The 18,715-nt window shown below is 38.7% G+C and overlaps 4 protein-coding genes, 1 long non-coding RNA gene and 1 pseudogene across 5 annotated transcripts; 4 read left to right on the forward strand and 2 right to left on the reverse strand.

Annotated features, from left to right (window-relative positions):
• The first annotated feature begins 325 nt into the window (after positions 1-325).
• Positions 326-4,117, forward strand: LOC111794820 (rho GDP-dissociation inhibitor 1-like). The gene is made up of 5 exons (XM_023676976.1): positions 326-739; positions 1,949-2,012; positions 2,099-2,320; positions 2,417-2,541; positions 3,856-4,117. The coding sequence occupies exons 1-5, from the start codon at positions 536-538 to the stop codon at positions 3,922-3,924; spliced, it is 684 nt and encodes a 227-aa protein (XP_023532744.1). The 5' UTR covers positions 326-535; the 3' UTR covers positions 3,925-4,117.
• Positions 4,118-4,626: 509 nt separating this feature from the next.
• Positions 4,627-7,382, forward strand: LOC111794952 (annotated as a pseudogene).
• Positions 7,383-7,431: 49 nt separating this feature from the next.
• Positions 7,432-10,567, reverse strand: LOC111794821 (protein NRT1/ PTR FAMILY 5.2-like). Its single transcript, XM_023676977.1, has 4 exons — positions 9,874-10,567; positions 9,302-9,519; positions 8,541-9,112; positions 7,432-8,450 (listed from the first exon to the last, which is right to left on the reverse strand). The coding sequence occupies exons 1-4, from the start codon at positions 10,004-10,006 to the stop codon at positions 7,568-7,570; spliced, it is 1,806 nt and encodes a 601-aa protein (XP_023532745.1). The 5' UTR covers positions 10,007-10,567; the 3' UTR covers positions 7,432-7,567.
• LOC111794823 lies at positions 9,499-9,838 on the forward strand. Its single transcript, XR_002815138.1, has 2 exons — positions 9,499-9,610; positions 9,792-9,838. It is a non-coding gene; the product is annotated as an uncharacterized LOC111794823 (long non-coding RNA).
• A 2,392-nt stretch (positions 10,568-12,959) lies between the features above and the next one.
• On the reverse strand, positions 12,960-15,785 carry LOC111794822 (heterogeneous nuclear ribonucleoprotein 1-like). The gene is made up of 2 exons (XM_023676978.1): positions 15,386-15,785; positions 12,960-14,419 (listed from the first exon to the last, which is right to left on the reverse strand). Exons 1-2 carry the CDS (start codon positions 15,605-15,607, stop codon positions 13,331-13,333), a joined length of 1,311 nt encoding a protein of 436 aa, XP_023532746.1. The 5' UTR covers positions 15,608-15,785; the 3' UTR covers positions 12,960-13,330.
• A 783-nt stretch (positions 15,786-16,568) lies between these two features.
• On the forward strand, positions 16,569-18,692 carry LOC111794825 (eisosome protein SEG2-like). Its single transcript, XM_023676984.1, has 3 exons — positions 16,569-16,883; positions 17,178-17,266; positions 17,376-18,692. The coding sequence occupies exons 1-3, from the start codon at positions 16,797-16,799 to the stop codon at positions 18,448-18,450; spliced, it is 1,251 nt and encodes a 416-aa protein (XP_023532752.1). The 5' UTR covers positions 16,569-16,796; the 3' UTR covers positions 18,451-18,692.
• Positions 18,693-18,715: the final 23 nt, after the last annotated feature.

Below are 18,715 nucleotides of genomic sequence, written 5' to 3' on the forward strand. Positions count from 1 at the left end.
AAAAAGAAAAAAAGATAAAGCTTTATTTATAGAATTACAATTATAAAAGAATCTAAAATGATTGGAGACTGTTTCTTCTTTAAACCGAACTTTATAATTTCTCTTGGAATGTAAAAGTTGAAAATAGAACAAATACAGATGAATATCTGTAAATTACATAAACAAAGTGGGTAAAATTCCAAAAACTATAATATACAAGGACGGGAATGAAAAATAAAATTGGATAGACTTTTCACGTATGAATTAAAATTTCCCTGATTATCCACTATGGTCAGAGAACATCACGCCGACAGAGCACTGTTTTTAAGAAACAAAGACAAATCGCCAAAACAGACAAATCCAAATCACCACAAACATGCTCTGTATCTTTCCTCGAGAGAAAGAGGGGACAAAATGTTTCTTTGAGAGTACAAGTGGGTACAAGTCCGCTGCCCAAAGTTGAATCCCAAACCATTATTCCATCTGCTTCAGCTTTTCATAAATCTTAAAACCCATAAGCTCTGTTTTTTTTAGGGGTTGCTCGAAATCCGTAGCTATGGAGGTTGGAAAGAGGGTAGAAGAGGAAGCAGGGCCGTCTTCGGCCGGGAAAATTGATGAGCTCCGGGGGGAGAAGCTGCCGCAGACGGCGAGTGGGAAGCAAAGTGAGGAGTCCGAGGTCGGAGATGAAGAGGTTGATGATAAAGAGGGGTTCACTCCAGGGCCTTTGCTTTCACTTAAAGAACAGATTGACAAGGATAAGGTCTTTCTTTCTCTCATCCCTTTTCAAAATCTCCATTTTTTCTGTCTGATTTTTGGTTAGAACTTTTGGATTAAGGGGTGCTTTTGTTTTGGTTTGCTTCATGATTTGGTTGCTAATAACAGAGTTTATATGTTTGGGTAACGGCCAGTGGGTCTCAGAAACTAATAGACTAATGAAGTTTAAACGCATTTTCAGAACTAAAAGAAAACCCTTATGCACAATGCGGCTTCTCAACTATCAAACTGAGTATTATAGTGTCTTGCAGGTTTTTGCAGTAGTTCTTCAATGAGATGATATAATAATGGTTTATTTTTTTGGATTCTTGTAAGTTCATAATCTGTAGGATAGCATCAGCTTATTTTGCTAAGTTGGTTGGTTGAGGATTGTTGGGAGAGGAGTCCCACGTTGGCCGTTGGCTAATTGAGAGGAAGATCATGAGTTTATAAGCAAGGAATACTATCTCCATTGGTACGAGGCTTTTTGGGGAAACCAAAGGCAACCCCATAAGAGCTTATGCTCAAAGTGGATAACATCATACCATTGTGGAATTTAGTGAGCCATGCTCTTAACTTAGCCATGTCAATAGAATCCTCAAGTGTAAAACAGAAAAGTTGTGCGTCTCGAAGGTGTAGTCAAAAGTGACTCAAGTGTCGAACAAATGGTATACTTTGTTCAAGGGCTACAGAGAAGGAGTTGAGCCACGACTTAGGGGAGGCTGTTCGAGGGCTCCATAGGCCTTAGGAGAGGTTCTATGGTGTATTTTGTTCAAGGGGAGGATTGTTGAGGATTGTTAGGGGAGGAGTCCCATGTCTCTTAATTAAGGGGAAGATCATGAGTTTATAAGTAAGAAATACTATCTCCAATGGTAGGGCCCGTGATTCCTAACAAAGTCTCCACAAAATAGCAAAAAAACGAGCCTGCCACAGAACTATCCCTTTATCTTATAGAAGGGACGATATGAATCTTTTTTTTTTTCTCCAGACATTATATTCATTCCAAGCCCTTATCACCATGGAACCTATATTATTGAATATTTTTTAGTCATCCCTCCGTACAGGTGTAGCTCTAAACCTCATAGTTATGCTTCTTTGTGGAGTTGATTCTTCTAGCTTTAGATGACCTTAGTGAACTTTAGAAGGCAATCACTTGAAACAAGTGATTCTTACAGGGTCATACAGTTCTGTTCTAATGTTGTTCTTACTTTTACAGGATGATGAAAGCCTGAGAAGGTGGAAAGAAAAGTTGCTTGGCTGCTTAGAAAGTGACTTAAGTGGTATATTTTCTGAAATTCTTCTTTGTTAATTGATAGTTTTGCTGCACTTGTATTTATACATAACATTATGCTTTCTCTGATACTAGAACAAAGGGAACCTGAAGTCAAATTCCACTCCATTGGGATTATTTCTGATGAGTTTGGGGAAATCATCACTCCATTGCCTGTTAATGAAAATCAAGGTGGCCGTGTTCTCTTTACTCTCCGAGAAGGATCTAGGTATCAACTTCGGTTGACGTTTACCGTAATGCATAACATCGTCTCAGGCCTGTCCTACTCGAATAAAGTCTGGAGAGGAGGATTGCTAGGTACATAAATTTTGACATCCACTGTTTCTGAAAGCATGCTTATCAAAGTCAAATAGTTTAACTTATTATGCTTGTGTTTTTGGCGATTGATATCAGTTGATCGGACACAAGGAATGTTGGGTACTTTTGCCCCGCAGCGAGAGCAGTATGTCGAAACGTTGGAGGAGGAGACCACTCCTTCTGGTGTTCTTGCAAGGGGAAATTACTCTGCAAAGCTGAAGGTATGCATAAACAAATACATGTTGACAACTGATGATTATACAATTATAACAATTTTGAATTCGTCTAATCTCTGAAGTGTTACCTTAGAGTCCATATTTACTATTTTTTACTTTTTGGCTGAAATTGAAATTTAGTGAGTTTACAAATGCAAGGCAAGAAATTCGACCTCGTGCACGACGGGAAAATGTATAGAATACATGAGCATGGAGGACATGAACTATCATCAATTCCTAATGTCACATCAATTCATCTAAACAACTTATGTGTATCCATCAAAATTTGACAGTTTAGCTGAAATGGTATGGCAGTTGATCATAGAATGGGTATTAATTATTAAATAAGATTAGGATTAGACAAACTATCTCTTTCTAGTATTTTGTGGCAGGATGAGATCTGTTGTTTTGTGGTTTTGTGGGCCGAGATAAACAATATGACCTTTAGAAGTGCGAGATTTCACGTTGGTTGGAGAGGGGAACGAAGCATTTCTTATAAGAGTGCGGAAATCTCTCCCTAGTGAACGCATTTTAAAACCTTGAAGGGAAGCACGTAAGGGAAACGCCAAAGAGGACAATATCTGCTAGCGGTAGACTTGGGCTATCACAAATGGTATTAGAGCCAAACACCGAGTGGTGTGCCAGCAAGGACGCTGAGCCCCCGGGGGGTGGATTGTGAGATCCCACATCGGTTGGAGACGGAACAAAGCATTCCTTATAAGGGTGTGGAAACCTCTCCCTAGTGGACACGTTTTAAAATCTTGAGGGAAAGCCGCCAGTGAGGACGCTGAGCCCCCAGGGGGGTGGATTGTGAGATCCCACATTGGTTGGAGACGGAACGAAGCATTCCTTATAAGGGTGTGGAAACTTCTCCCTAGTGGACACGTTTTAAAATCTTGAGAGAAAGCCGCCAGTGAGGACGCTGAGCCCCCAGGGGGTGGATTGTGAGATCCCACATCGGTTGGAGACGGAACGAAGCATTCCTTATAAGGGTGTGGAAACCTCTCCTTAGTGGACACGTTTTAAAACCTTGAGGGAAAGCCCGAAAGGAAAAGCCTAAGAAGGACACTATTTACTAGCGGTGGGCTTAGACTTTTACGAAGACTTAAAAGAGAGACCTAATGATGTGCGGTTCCTTATTAGATTCTATGTTTCTCATCTGCTTAAAGGGCATGTTTGTTTTGTAATTATTCTTTTGCAATACATATCAGGTGGCTCAAGCACAATTTAAATAGCTTCTTGGCCATACATGTTATTAGCTTCATAGATTTCCAGCTTTCTGCATGAATGGTTAAACCTTTTTTTGTTGGTTTTCGACAGTTCGAAGACGACGACAACCGGTGTTACATGGAACTCCCGTATTCCTTTGAGATCAAGAAGGGCAGTTAGTTGAGTTAACGTCGAGTCGAGTTGGCGCACGTCTTTCTTGGACCATTTCTTCTTATTGTTTTCCTCTAATGAACTGGTGGTCGTCTTTTTCACCCTTTTACTTATTTGAACCACAGTAGGAAATATGCAAGATGTGAGTACAATTTGAGTCTTTGATGCTATGAATGGAAGTTCCTCGTAAATTGGCATACAAGTAGCTCAATGAATGTCAGTACAAAATGATCTTCATTCTACAGCCCCACTTCCTGTAGCCGTGGAGAATGATGAACCTCAAAAAACTCGTGTACGATGTTTTTTATAAATTAAAAAAATGAAGAATTAAATTTGTAATTTTAAATTTTAATAACAAACCACAAATTCTAAGAAATACCATTGTGATCATATATTTTTTTTGTTGAGTGCCAATAAATTAATATATCATCAATAATCAGACCGTACAAGCTAATTCTCGCCAACTGTACGCGATAAATTACTTTTTATCGTATCTGGCCGATATGAAGAGCCGCCGCCAAAGGCGGCAGTTTGCATGAGAGAGAAAAAAAGAAGCGCGCATTTCAAACGTCACCGTTCCGCCACCCGACTTTATCACCCGCCCTATCACTTCCGCTCAAAATAAATCTGGGCCGTCCACGTGTCAAACTATCTCACTTCTCATAAATTTCATCCTTCCCAGTGTTTGAAACTTGAAGTTTCTGCAGAGACTTCTATTGATTCTCATCTCTCAAATCTAATCAAGAATGATGGAAGCTTCTAGCAGTGGCGGCTCTAATGCTAATAATAGCAGTTTTTTTAACCCTTGGGTTCTTCGTTTCCAGAAAATGGGACTTGAACTCTGAAGTGTCCTCTGTGGTATATTTTCGCTTGGCTCCTGTTTCACTCTACTTGTTAGTAATTGACATTTTTTTTTCGTCTAACAATTGTTTTATTGTCGTCTTTTTGATGTAATAACAGCTTGAACTTCTTTGATGAACCTGTGTTGCTTCCTTGCACTCACCTGTTTTGCAAGTATGCTTCCCATTTCGTTGTTTTTCATTCATTTTTCTTATTTTTGCGATTTGCAAGTTCTAAATACGTTATTGACTTTGTTGTAGGGGTTGCATGTCATTTGCTGCCTAGATTGGATCAGTGTGCCCTCTCTGAAAATCAGGATTTGTCGATCGAGGTAGATTTTCCACTAGTCTTAGGCTTCTTGTAATCTTTCGTAAGATTTCTGGTATTTGTTGTTGTTATTGTTTTTTTTTTCCTTTTTTTGAGCAGCGAGGTCTTGAATTATCCCTGATTCTTCATCCTTTATGATTACCCTGTTTCATCTCGACTTTTCTGAATATCTGATTTATTTACAAACAGGGTCATATTCAATACTTGAACATCGCCTTTCTTGATTGATTAGATTACGGGTGATTGTTCGATTTTGTATATGTATATATATATATCTCGAGGGATGTTCGTGATGCCTTTGTCGTATGCTACATTATGCAGACATGAGGCCTGCTCCTTTCATGGACAATATGGTGTCAATCTACAGGAGCCTTGATGCCACATTCTCTACATATATGTCTAAACTAGTCTCATCTGGTACACATTACAAAACTTTTTTTTTTTCGAAAATGAAACTTGAAAGCTACAATTCTAAAGAAAAGGAAGATAACAAGTGCGAAAAAAATCATTATTGTCATATAGTGCATTAATATCACAATTCACATGTTTTAAAATTTGCTTCCTATTTGTAGTATGCTGGGAACAATTTACTTACCGAGAATAAAGAAAGACCAGTTGCAACTTTAATTAAATTTTCAACACGTAGTCTTAGTTCTTACCTCATTTATGTCTTCTGCATCTCATGGTCTGAAGATCATCCATCTTTTAAACTGCCCTAAGTGTCTAATTAACTACAGTAGACGCTGGGGCAGCTGTGGACGAATCATGTTTTGGTCAGTCTATGCGTTACTCTTCCAGCAACTGCAAGGGGTTTGAGGGGTGCGCATGCCTGTTGATTGTAAATGTGAGAATCTTGACATTGAGGGTAGAAAGGGTAGTGGGCGGCATGAAGATTGTAGAATGCCACCTGTGAGTCAGGCAGACCAGTTATCAGCCGGAAGCCCACCACCCTTTGGTGCTGGCAAGGTGTCAGATGACAGTAGTGAAGAGTACCGTGGTCGTGTAAGATTTGATATTTCTCCCTAGTTCCTCCTCCTCCCCTGTCTTTTTCCTGGTCATTTTCCCAGCTTTTGTTGCAAATGTAGGAAGTGCATGCTGGCTTCTAGCATCATTATAAGCTTCTAAACTATCCGTAGCTCTGAAGTGCCATCTTATTGTCGTATAGTGATAATTGCCTCTATATCATGTAGGTGCACATAATTCTGTGTTGTACATATATTTCTGAATTTAGCAATTGATAGTCTAGCCGAGAGGTGGTGTGATTGCCATACAATATCTTAGCGAAGGGTCTTTTCATCCATTTTCTGATAACTTGAAATTTGGAGTGTTTAGGGGTAAAAGCTTGCATGAAAGAAAGGCGTCCTTTGAACGAGGAAGCTTATAAAATTTCTCTTGACAACTATGGGTGCATTGATGGTCCCAAATCTGGCAGGCTGAGGGTTTTAAGCAATGTAAGTTGACTCATTGGATGCATGAAGAGTAATGGTATTGAAATCCTTACTGTCATTGTTACATTAGTAGAGTACAATTTTGCTGGGGGAGCGTGAGAGCATATATTTAAGGTTTCATTATGATTTCATTTATTGGTTAGGGTGCTGTAGTCAATTGCATCTTCTGTTCCGTACTCGTCGTGGTTCAATTGGTGATTTATGACCCGATTATTTCCCATTCCATTTCTACAGGCACCCAAGCTCTTCTTCATTGGCTTGAGTTTCTATTTTACTGGTGATTTTCTATCGGCTTATGAGGAGGATCTTCAAGATTTGGTTATAGCTGCGGGAGGTACCATATTAGAGAAGGACGAATTCCCAGCACCTAGTTGTAATGACCAGACTGCACCAAAGGTGCTGGTTGTATACAATCGATTCTCCTGGAGGATGCAAAGTGGGGGAGGAGGTTTCTCGATTAAATGAGGCCAGAGGGAATAGCTGCAAAGGTTGGAGCCCAAGTCATTGGTCATACATGGCTTGTGGAATCCATTGCAGCGGGTAACTTGCAACCTTCTGTCAGCTGCTAACCTTGATTTCAATCTATATTTTGTGCTGATTCAAGGCTTAGTTATTTATTTAAATGATTAATCTAATCCTATTCGTGAAGTTGGCCCTTGTACAATACAAACTGAAGCTAATCTGAATAGTTAAATCTACATTTCCTAGGCTATCTGTAGTGGGCTCCCAACTTCATTGGATGGCACAAGAAAAATATGCTTATCCTACAAATAAGAAGCACATCTACCGCAAGTCTCTACTTAATCATTAGACTGCAGATGATTTATATGTAATATACTACTGAATCTTCAATATCGCTGCCTCCCTTCTGATGTATGTGGCTTTGTCTAGATAGCAAAAGGCAATAAAAATTACATGGATTTCTTTGATCGTATAGAAAAAAGTTCTGATAATAGCATTGGAGAAGCCCAATAGAAGCTTTTGCTGGACACTTTCCATGAAATATCTAAAATAACCTTGCTATACCTAAAGTATTATCAGGTTGGTCGGATTTTTGAGGCCTGATGAGGAGCAGCTTCCGTTGTTATCAATGCCACGATAAATTCTTGTTTGGATTCTGCACAATCAGCGTTATAAACATACAACTTTGCAGCTACCAGAAAGAAGAGAAAGTTGATGAAGCCCAAGATGGCCAATAATGCGTAATAATGGTCTAGATGAGAGACGTTTAGATTGTCCAAAACCCAATTGCTGTGGTTTTTTTTGGTTATATCAGCCACGGTCTTCAGTAAAAAACTACTCAGAAAATGTCCAATTCCCAAGCTGGTGGTGAAGTAGGAGGTGCCAAGGCTTTTCATGCCTTCTGGTGCTTGGTCATAGAAGAACTCAAGCTTTGCAACTTCTGCAAAGGCATCTGCTATTCCTGTCAAGGCAAATTGAGGAAGAAGAATGAAAATGGAGAGTGGAACCTGGTCTTCTTTGCGAAAAATCTTGTTTTCTCTAACGGTTTTCAGTCTCATCCTTTCAGTAATACATGCTGCGACCATGATAGTAATTTGCAACACTAGTCCAACACCCATCCTTTGGAGCAATGTGATCCCTCTAGGGTTTTTGGTGAATCGACGAGCAAATGGAACGAAGAAACAGTCATAGATGACAATGCTGATCAGCATAAAGATTGTTACAAAAACTGCAAGGCTTGCTGCAGGAATTTCAAAATGGGGACCCAAGCTTCTGTCAAGGGTGGCGCCTTGTTTCACAAATAGTGTACCCACTTGTGAAACTAGTGCACTTGGAATGAATGTCGCTGCCAGAATGGGTATCATTTTAATCATTTGCTTTGTTTCTTCAACTTGAGTAACAGTGCATGGTGTCCTTGCTGAGCTCGTCTCACCCTGAACGGCTGCTTTGTCTAGGAATCTGCAGGTAATGGAGTTCTTCTAATCAAGAAATGAGGTTGACCATAATCAGCTTGGAAACTTGTATTTACATTTAGTTCGATAGAATTACCTTAATGAATGAGTATGATCAATCCTATATTTTTTTGAATTAGTGTAATCTTCCAAATTAAGCTCATGAAGCTCCTTTGTATCATCAGGAATTGGCAGTTTCCGGTTCCCCACAGCAGCCACAATCACCTTAGCTATCCTGCTGAAAGGGCTCCCTGAAGGCAATTTGTGCCTATAAAATGGAGTGCCAATCAGAAATACAAGCACAGAGATTGAAAACCCGACAGTTGGAATCCCATATCCAAGGCCCCAACCTACGGTGTCTTGGATGTAAACCAAGAAAGTGTTTGAGAACAGAGTGCCAAAGAAAATGCTGAACATCCACCAATTGAAAAAGGAGAGCTTTTGTGTTCTTTCCTTGGGTTCAAAATCATCAAACTGGTCAGCTCCCATTGTCGAAATGTTGGGTTTGGTTCCACCAGTTCCAATTGCGACTATGTACAATGCACAGAAGAAAATGCCTACTTGAAGAGGCGAGGCTTGTTTGTCACAATGACCTTCTTTGGCCTCATCGCCGCATGATGGTGGTCTCAGGGCTGGCAATGAAACTGACAAGGTTAGCAGGACCATTCCCTGTATGACACAAGTTGGATGAGTCTAACATGTAAGTACAGACTCAAATTCCCTCCTCCATACGTTTATTTCTCTCTTTGAACTTATTCTACTGCTTCTAATGTTTCATCGAAACCAAAAGACAACCCAATGGAGATGAGTTTAGATACCATTAAAATATAGCTCATTCATAGAATGTTTGAATCTTACAATGAGGTAAATTGCAGAAGATGCGACAAAGGTCCAGTATCGACCGAGATAAGCGTCAGCAATGTAGGCACCTATAATTGGTGTCATCCACACAGTTCCAATCCAGTTGGTGACATTATTGGCAGATGTCACAATGTCTTGATGAAGTTTGTCGGTCATATACACCACCAAGTTTGTTGCAATCCCATAGTATGCCATCCTCTCAAACACCTCGAACACTACATGAAACAAACATGTTGTGAATATTAACCACTTCTTTCTCAACCCAAGAACTCAAAGAACAAAACCTGATATGGGTTTCTGAATAAGGTAGTTTCTAAATGTTATTGCCTTTTGTGAAGTTATTCTCTTGATTCCCATGATATGGAACCAAGGACTTATTAATCTTAGTTCTTTAAGAAACCAACTCTTTCTTTCTTTGATGCTCCTATGAAGGATATCTTCATGCCAAATATTGAAAGACTGAACTCATTACTTGTATTTTTGAAAGGAGAGCTTGCAGGTGTGCAGGCTACCAGTTAGGCAAAGAAAAAAAAAGAAAAAAAAAAAGAGGAAAGCTTGTTGAAGATTACCAACAATGAAGGAACAGGCTCTCCATCTCCCAGTCTTCGATCTGAAAATAGGATCACCTTTGAGACTCACGGTTCCATCTTGTGTATAATCATCTCTTCCGTCTGCGGAGCCTTTCTCTTCCACCTGTGCCATTATAGTTAACAGACAGAGGAGAAAATGAACTTTCTACTGGCAAATCGTTGAAATTCATGTGAGTTCTATTAGCTTTTTATATAGATAAAATAAAATACCCACAAACACACAAAATAAAAATAAAAATAAATAATAGGAAAATCACCACCACAGACGTATTTATTGGGAAATTAAATAATATTACGGCAAAGTATGTAAAGTTAGCTAGGGATGCAGGCTTATGGTTCAGAAACTTTAGGTTCATGCCATTTAGGATTGAAAGTTTTAAGTTTTCGTAGTCTAAATTAGAAATTGCTTTGCAGATTTACAATTTTAGTCTAAAAGGTGGATTCAATAGGTAAGCTTTTGTAGTTAGTAGGATCATGAATCCTAAAGTATTAGCAAGCAAGTCCATTATATTAAACGAAACCATGGCTTAGCCAACCAAGTCATATTTGTTTAAGAATTTTTTTTCGTTGTTTTGTACAATTTGATATGCCCGTAGCTCCTCATTGGGTGCTTGTTTCTCTCCAATGTGAAATTGCTGACATGATACCAACTTAACATTATGTGTGCTTCTCTTTTTCAGTCACTTTCACTGTTTGACTCACTCATTATTTTTTAGATGTTTACGATTTGAAGGAAAATGTAATTAATATGAAAGAACCGTTCCAAGCAATGCATAGCACAAGCTTTTCCTGCTTGTTGGTATCTTGAAATCGGCAGAAGATGCTGATTTGAGATTAGCATGTTGTCTTTCATGAACTCTATTTTACCAACTTTTACCATCATATTATGTTCCTTTTTTACTTTTCTTTTTCTTAGTTTAATATGTATGAAACTTTCTAAAATGATTAATGACAGTAGAAAATAAGGATTAAAGGACTTTCTACTCTTCCAAAAAAAAAAAAAATATTAAAAGAGTATTTTTGTAAAATTTGTTCGTCACGAGAAGGAAATGGCAAACTGCCAATTTGAAGCAAAGAAATGCTTTCTAATTGCAGTTTTACTCTTCAACCAATCCTTAATTGTTTCTTGTCATGCCTGGAAGGGTTAGGTTCTTTTTGTTTGTCCAACTGCATCAACACACAAGGATTGTACCAAGTTTAGTTAAACAATAAATTGCCTAAATTTAGGCAAAGAGATGAAAAGGGTATGCTCTGCAAGCTACAAGTCTCAGCTCTCGAGGTCCCATCTAATAGAAAAAGGATTGATATGGACAGTGCTTACAGACAAAAACAAAAGTCATCAAGACAAGATTAACTTTGTGAATTTCACCCAATGGAATCAGAGAAGCATAGAAAGCACCAATGGGCTTAACGGGTTCTTTGCAGATATGATTATTAAAACCAAAAATCTGATTTTGAGATATACTCGAGAATGGGTTTTAGCCATTTAAATTCAAGAACCTATTGAAGGAAGGCCAGACAAAGTTTACTAATTGTGGTGTATATTCAATATTGGCAGAAAAGTTGGACTACATCAGTATTAATTTTTTTTNACAAAAAAAAAAAAAAAAAAAAAAAAACTTTTTTACTCCCAGTTATCAAAATTTTAATGCTAATCTAGGAAGTTACTTACATACGAGAATGCAATTGCAATGTAGCTGTCACAATTTATCAGATTAATGCTAGACTTTGATTCACATCTATCGAGTTTTAGAATTCCTGAAAATAATAGATTGAATCTATTCATCACACAAGTATTAAAAAAAGAGATGTAAACTCCCATTCGGGATTTTTTAAGTTTGCATTATTGTATGTTCATGTATTCTAGTTAAGCTATAACTATGAGATATAGTTGGACATAAATATGTACAGTAAAAAGTTCGTCCACATTATTCACCTGGCAGGTTTTATGGATAAATTGCTTTGGGATGTAACTTTCAATGGTCAAGGTAAATTTAATGAAGTTTAAATTAGAAATATCAAGCAACAAAAACGAAGAAAAACAAAATCAAATCTATAAATTTCCTATACAAAATAAAGGGATGCTCGCAATCCAATCATAACATTAATTGCCCATCAGATATAAGCCAAAGACTTAGTGAAATTCAGAACAGAAGCCTCTGAGCTCACATCAGATGCACATGAAGTTAATATATAACCAACGAAGTTTCTTAGGGGGTCTATGGGAGTCCATCCAAAGGCCAAAAGTCAGACTCAGCATGAGAATAAACTCCTATTCAAAAACATTGGCCAGTGTTAAACAATATGGAAGGATATCTACTCAACAAAGGTAATTTTTAAACAACGATTGCAACACTGAGAAGCAGTTAAATCATATAAACAAAACTAAAAGAATTGTCAAGTGGAGAAGTAAATCGCACACTAACAAAACTTCTATGTTATATTATTGTGATTTGTTATTGATCCTATGTGTAGGACAGAGAAGAAGTTGGTTATCTTGATCAAGAGATATCAAAGTTACCACATTAGGTTCTACAAAGCCAAATGGAACTAACTACCTGATTAATCTATGCAGTTATACCAAAAATTGAAGAAAAAAAGGCATGAAAGATAAATTAGAGAACCCAAGTATCAAAGAAATACCTAATTATGACTATAAGAATATCAAGGTGACATACCACAACAGAGATGGGCTGTGGAAGGATAGCAAACCTTGGTCCTTCGCTGCTGTCAGCAGCTCCAAAACTCCACCTGAAATTCCTGTGGATGCCAAAATCCCATTTAATATTGTGCTAACCTCAGTATGAAACTCAAAACTTATCCTTTTCCTCATGCAAAAACACCAGATCGAAATAGTTCTCCCCCTCTAGAAGATCAAGAAATATGATGTTTACGTGGTTTTCAAAATGTAGAAATAAACCAAGTTGTAAAGTTCCTCCATAACAGGAAGAACCTGATAGCACCTCCTATCTCTGTCTTAAATGCCATATGAAAGCCACATCTAGCAAGGCCGTCTGCAGAAGCCTAGTATTTAGCAAACACTCAATGCATAAAAGAGATAGAGCTACATAATGCCAAAATTACCATGAAAAACAATAAACTTGACATACAATAACAATATATAGAATATCCTCATAACCACCCACCGTCAACATAAAGAAAAGTAAATAGATAATATTCTAGCTTCTACACTAGATTAAGAAAAAAAAAAACACAAAAGAAGTGTATAATGCTCACAACAACAAGCAGCCTCAAGATAACAAGCCTAATAAATATTAGTACTGCTAAAAGCAATGGACATATTCAACTACAGAATTACTACTGCCTGATAGCAATGAGAATGAAGAGATTCGATCATTCTCAGGATCTGTTACTATCCAGCATTATGTCTTGCACGTGGAAAAGGATGGCATGTGCAAATATTTGGCAACTAGGCTTAACCATGCCTAGACTGAGTGCCACCATAACCACCACCGTAACCACCAGGAGTCTGTGAAGCATCGGATCTCCAGCCACCACTAGAGTAACCTGAATTTCCATTAGTGTCATCATATCCACTCCCCATGTACCCACCACTCGTGCCATGTGGCTCTCCACTTTGACCGCTACCAACATTGCTATTTGGAGCACCTGTAGCTCGTCCTCCAGAGGTTCCATAGCCGCCATAAGGACCATCATTTCCACCATAATAACCTTGATTCGCATATCCAGAAGCTCCACTAGGAGATTGGCCCCTTGGGGCAGAAGGAGGTACACCAGTACCCGAGGCACTCCAAGGAGCTGCAGCCCCAAAGCCTGGACTAGCGCCATAGCCGGGACCACCATATCCTGGAGCTTGGTTGGTCCAAGAACTTTTCATCGCCCCATGTGCTCCACTTAGATAACCAGCATTGACTGCAGTTGGATTTCCAAATGGTACAGCTGGACCACCAAATCCAGCACTAGCGCCACCATACATACCAACACCATAACTACCATAACTTCCATAAGGAACACCACTGTTTGGTCCTCCATAACCATAACTTGAAACACCATATCCAGAATATGGTGGGAAACCACCAGCAGTAGACTGTGCTTGCATATATCTATTGCCATCTGATCTACCATCGAAGTTGTTAGCGTTAGCGCCAGAAGAACCATAATTTTGATAGCCTCCACGGCCACCACTTCCTGGATTTGCATCCTTAGGAAGTGCCCGTTTCACCTCTACAAGTTTACCATTCAGTTCATGAAAGCTCTTACAAAGTACTCTATCAACTGCATCTTCATTGTCAAATGTTATGAAACCAAATCCACGAGGTCTCTGAGTATTTTGGTCATACATAATCACTACATCAGTTACTTGGCCATAATTTTCAAAATACTGCCGGAACCCATCTTCTGTTAGTGCCGAAGGTAGACCGCCAACAAATATTTTTTTGGTCTTAAAATATCCACTACCTCCAGAGCTTCTGCCGGAGTTATAGCTCCCACTTCTTGAGGAAGTTTGCTGTTCCTCTCTTGATAAAGCCCTTTTTGCCTCCACCTGTGTCAACAAAGCACAACTAGAATTGCTGAAAACACTCACCGGAAAGCAAATAAAATAAATATTTATCAGTTATCATAATGAGCATATAATATGTTGCAAGATTTTCAAAAGCATTTTAAAATAATCAATGGGTCAAGTTGATATATTTTGATTCCCTCACTGTCCTTGTATCCCAGACATAAATCCCCTTGCACGCAGTGCAATGCAAACAGACTAACAGAACTTTTGTTAATTAAACCTGCCAACACAATCATAATGGTATGCCACAATATATTATTTACCAGGAAGGCATGTGCTAATCAACTTCTCAAGCATATAGGTTCCCTTACAAAGTAGTGGTACACTCTCTTTTGATCTAAAAAACAAGAAGGCGATGTCTAGTACAGGGTGAGGTATTACCACATGAGAGTTCAATATCAGCCGAGGATGCTGTTTATGTGTTCCGGTATCAAACGAATGATAACGATAGAACAAACGTTTCAATCCGCTACTAAAAGTACTCATGAAACTGCCCGTCTAGAACCCTTAGAATACGTATACAAATGGACGGAGATAACTACAAAATTGAGAAGGTTACCCATAAAAAAAATGATCCACATTACACAATTCCAACTTCCCTTGCAGTTGAGATAGGAAGAGGGGATAGAGACGAAATAACCCAAACAATAACTATTCTGGCCGTTTCTTACTGTTTAGGACCACTTTGATGCCAGGATCAATAACAGTAAACCAATTATGAGCTGATGAAATACAAGTGAGAGACTGAGAGTGAGTCTTACTACAGCGCCACTGTAAATAATGAGCTCCTAAATTAAAGGCAATTTGACGGTTTAGTCCCACAAGAATATGGTCCTCGAAACCCCCATTATGAGAACAACAAAAAGAAAAACCGTCGAGAAAAAACATAACCTAATAAAGCAACGAAGTAATGCAGATATAAATTACAGAAGAAGAAGGCAAAACCTGGCGGCCATCGATTGTGTGCTTATCCTGAAGCACCTGATCAAGAACTGAAGGATCAGAGAAAACGACAAACCCAAAGCCTCGAGGACGGCCAGTGGTCTTGTCGCGCATAATAACGGCCTGGATAACTTCGCCAAATTGGGCGAAATGGCCTCTGAGCGTCTCCTCGGAAGTGTCCCAAGCTATTCCTCCGATGAAAAGCTTCCCCTCGTCGGAGTCCATGTCTCTGATTACTGAAAAGGTACCGGAATTTGGGGCTGCTTCGTGTTTGCCAATGAGTTGGAGTTACACTCAGCTCCTAGAGATCGAAAAAAGGGAGAGAGAAAAAAAAATAAAGAGAGAGAGAAATGGAGGGAAGAGAATGAGCGCGCGAGTACGAGGAGGGAAATTGGGGTTAGGGTTCCGCGAATACGATTTTGATTCATTAATTTTATATATATATTTAATAAATATTTGAATTCATTATAGGTCTCATGACTCCCTGAGGTCGAGAGTTCGAATCTTATCCCATTTTTAGACTATTATTATTATTTTTATTAAAATACCATCGTTTACATGGTTATAGTTTCAATAATTTTTAAAACCAATCTCCATTGGCATGATGCTTATTTTTATCAAGCTTCAATGTACCATATTAAAATAATATTTAAATATCATTTTCTCTTTAATTATCAAAATATCGATCACTTTCATATTTAAACATTGTTTTCTCCACGTCACAAAAAAAAATAAAAAATATATATAATAGCTCAAACTTCTATCTTTTAAGTGTCCGTTTTTTTAATAGCCTTGATATTTAAAGAAAAATATTTTTTAATTTAAAAAATATTTTTTACTCACTTAATTCGTCGATATGGGTCAAATTTGTTCTATATAGTAAAAAAAAAAAAAAAAATTGAAATTCAGTAATCGAATTATCCATCTAAAGTACTTCAAAATTTGAATTATTATTATTATATTAACTTTGTTTTTAAAAAAAATATTTCTATATTAACTTTAACGACATCAAGGGGAAGGGACCCACGTCACAAAATATTATTTTATTTTATTTTATTTTATTTTCCACTTTCTTTTCGATGGCCATTTACAGGTTGTGATCATGATGGGTTCCGAGTCCTGACAGTCACTTGATTCGTTTGCTCGTTTCCCCCATAAGTTGAATTTAAAAAAAGAAGAAATCCTCTCGACCGTTTCACCCTGCCCCACTTGCCCTCCTTTCCTTTACTACCAATTCGAAGCATTCACTCTGTCTCTTTCTCTCATCTTCATCGGATTCTCTAATCTTCGTCGGATTCTCCCTCTACCTTACTCTGTATATCCAACCATGAAAACCCATTAGAGGGATCGGCCTTTCAGTGTCATCGGAGCATTTATCTCAGTCGGAGAGTCTTCCATTTTTGTTTTATCAACAATGGGGTGCTTCATTGCTTGTTTTCGCTCTTCAGATGACGTGAAGCGCAGGGAACAAAGGCGACGCAAGGTTTTGCCACGAATCCAAGTAAGCCATCTTCTAGTTTTCTCGAGCTCATGAGGGTTTTTTTTTTTTGCAACTTTTGTTTGATTTAATTGAAAGTGGTTGAAGAGTATCAGAGAAATAGGCCGACGGTAATCTCTCTATTGTGTTGATTTAGATTGCTACATGTTCATGGAATCTGTATTGATCTCGATTTCGTTGCTTTTAGTTATTTAAGTCCATTGGTTATAGTAAGAACTTGTTTGCTTTCTAGGAGTTTTCTTTGACGAACTAAACAGAGCTATAAGAACTGAGATCCCATTTTAAATTTTACTGTAGGCTAATGCTATCTCCAAGCCCGTTCAGACCTCACCATCCGCCGTAGACAATGCTTCTGATAGATCTACTAGTCCGATTCTGAAAGCTCGGTGAGCAACGAACAAGAAATTACCCCCTCCCTGTTTTTCTTTGAACACAAGCCGTTTCTTGTAGTGTTTTTTTAGGTTCTGATTCCAAGTTTATGGGTTCCTTGTGTAGGGACAGGCCCGAGGAGCTGCAACTAAGCCCGACTACTAGGAAAAGAGTAACGTTTGATTCTAATGTAAAGACATATGAGCTTGATCATGTTGAAGCTGAAGCTGAAGCTGATGTCTTACTTGAAAAGGAAGGGTACAAGGAGGAGAAGGAACTAGCTGGAATATCCCAATGCAAATCTCGCTCCGAAGATGGCTCCACTGTTTCGAGTGTTTCGTCGTACCCTCCCAATCATAGGTACCAGAATTATAGGGAGAGTGATGATGATGATGATGAATTGGATTATGCTGATAGTGATCTTGATCATGATCATGTTGACGATGATGATGATGATGGTGATGAGAACGATGATATTGAGGATGAAGAGTATGACCATTTCTCTGATGATGAAAGTGGGAGCAATTCTGCTCAAGTGTTTGCTGATGAGGTCGATAGCTGTTTGTCTGTATGTGGGTGTCCTGGAAAGGCTGAGCCTCAAATAGGGGCGAGACGGACTGCTCGAGATAGGAATGCCTGTGTTCATTCTGTGTTGAAGCCTGTGGAAAATATCTCACAGTGGAAGGCAGTTAAAGTTAGGGATAAACATCGGTCGAATCCTCCTTCCCACAAAGAGAATTTGGCACTAAATGGAGCTCCTAGGAGTTCTTTTGGGACAGAGCCAAGTTTCAAAGAATCATCATTTGGTTGCAAATCAAAAACTTGCCAACCTAAGAACTCAGATCAAGGCATAGCCGTTGATGCCAGCCTTTCAAACTGGTTGAGTTCTTCAGTTACAACACCCCCAAGCAAGACTAGCACAGGCATTTTAGGTCTTACAACACCAGAGTCACAAGGGTCAAACTCACCTAAAAACCAGGAAGATAGACCAATTTTGGGAGCCTTAACTATGGAGGAGCTCCGACAGTTCTCACCTCCTCCAAGGAGATCACCAAATAGAAGTCCCAATGAGATGCCAATCATTGGGACGGTCGGCACATACTGGAGTCACTCCAGCTCTGTTGAGGATTCTGGACCAGCCTCTTTCAAAAGAGAGTCAAATATCAGCGGTAACTACAGAGAAGAAATGCGTGTGAAGTAAGACTGGCACTGAATTCTGATTGATGTTGTGGAAGGAAGAAACCAGTTTGTTTGGAGTGAGTGTGTCATAGATGTTGATAAATGAGGTATGAGTTTGAATAAACGAGTGCAAGCTTGCCAACTTGATCAACACCATTGTATGATAGACATGTTTGGGAGAGTTGTATTGGTGTGTTTGAATTGATTTATTTGTTGTAATACTCTTTTGTTCCATAGAGGTAATTCATTCGTTTGCTTATTGTTTTTCTTCATCTACATTCCTTTCC

The sequence above is a fragment of the Cucurbita pepo genome, chromosome LG05 (genome assembly GCF_002806865.2).
Source record: "Cucurbita pepo subsp. pepo cultivar mu-cu-16 chromosome LG05, ASM280686v2, whole genome shotgun sequence".
In the NCBI taxonomy this organism is placed as follows: Eukaryota; Viridiplantae; Streptophyta; class Magnoliopsida; order Cucurbitales; family Cucurbitaceae; genus Cucurbita; species Cucurbita pepo.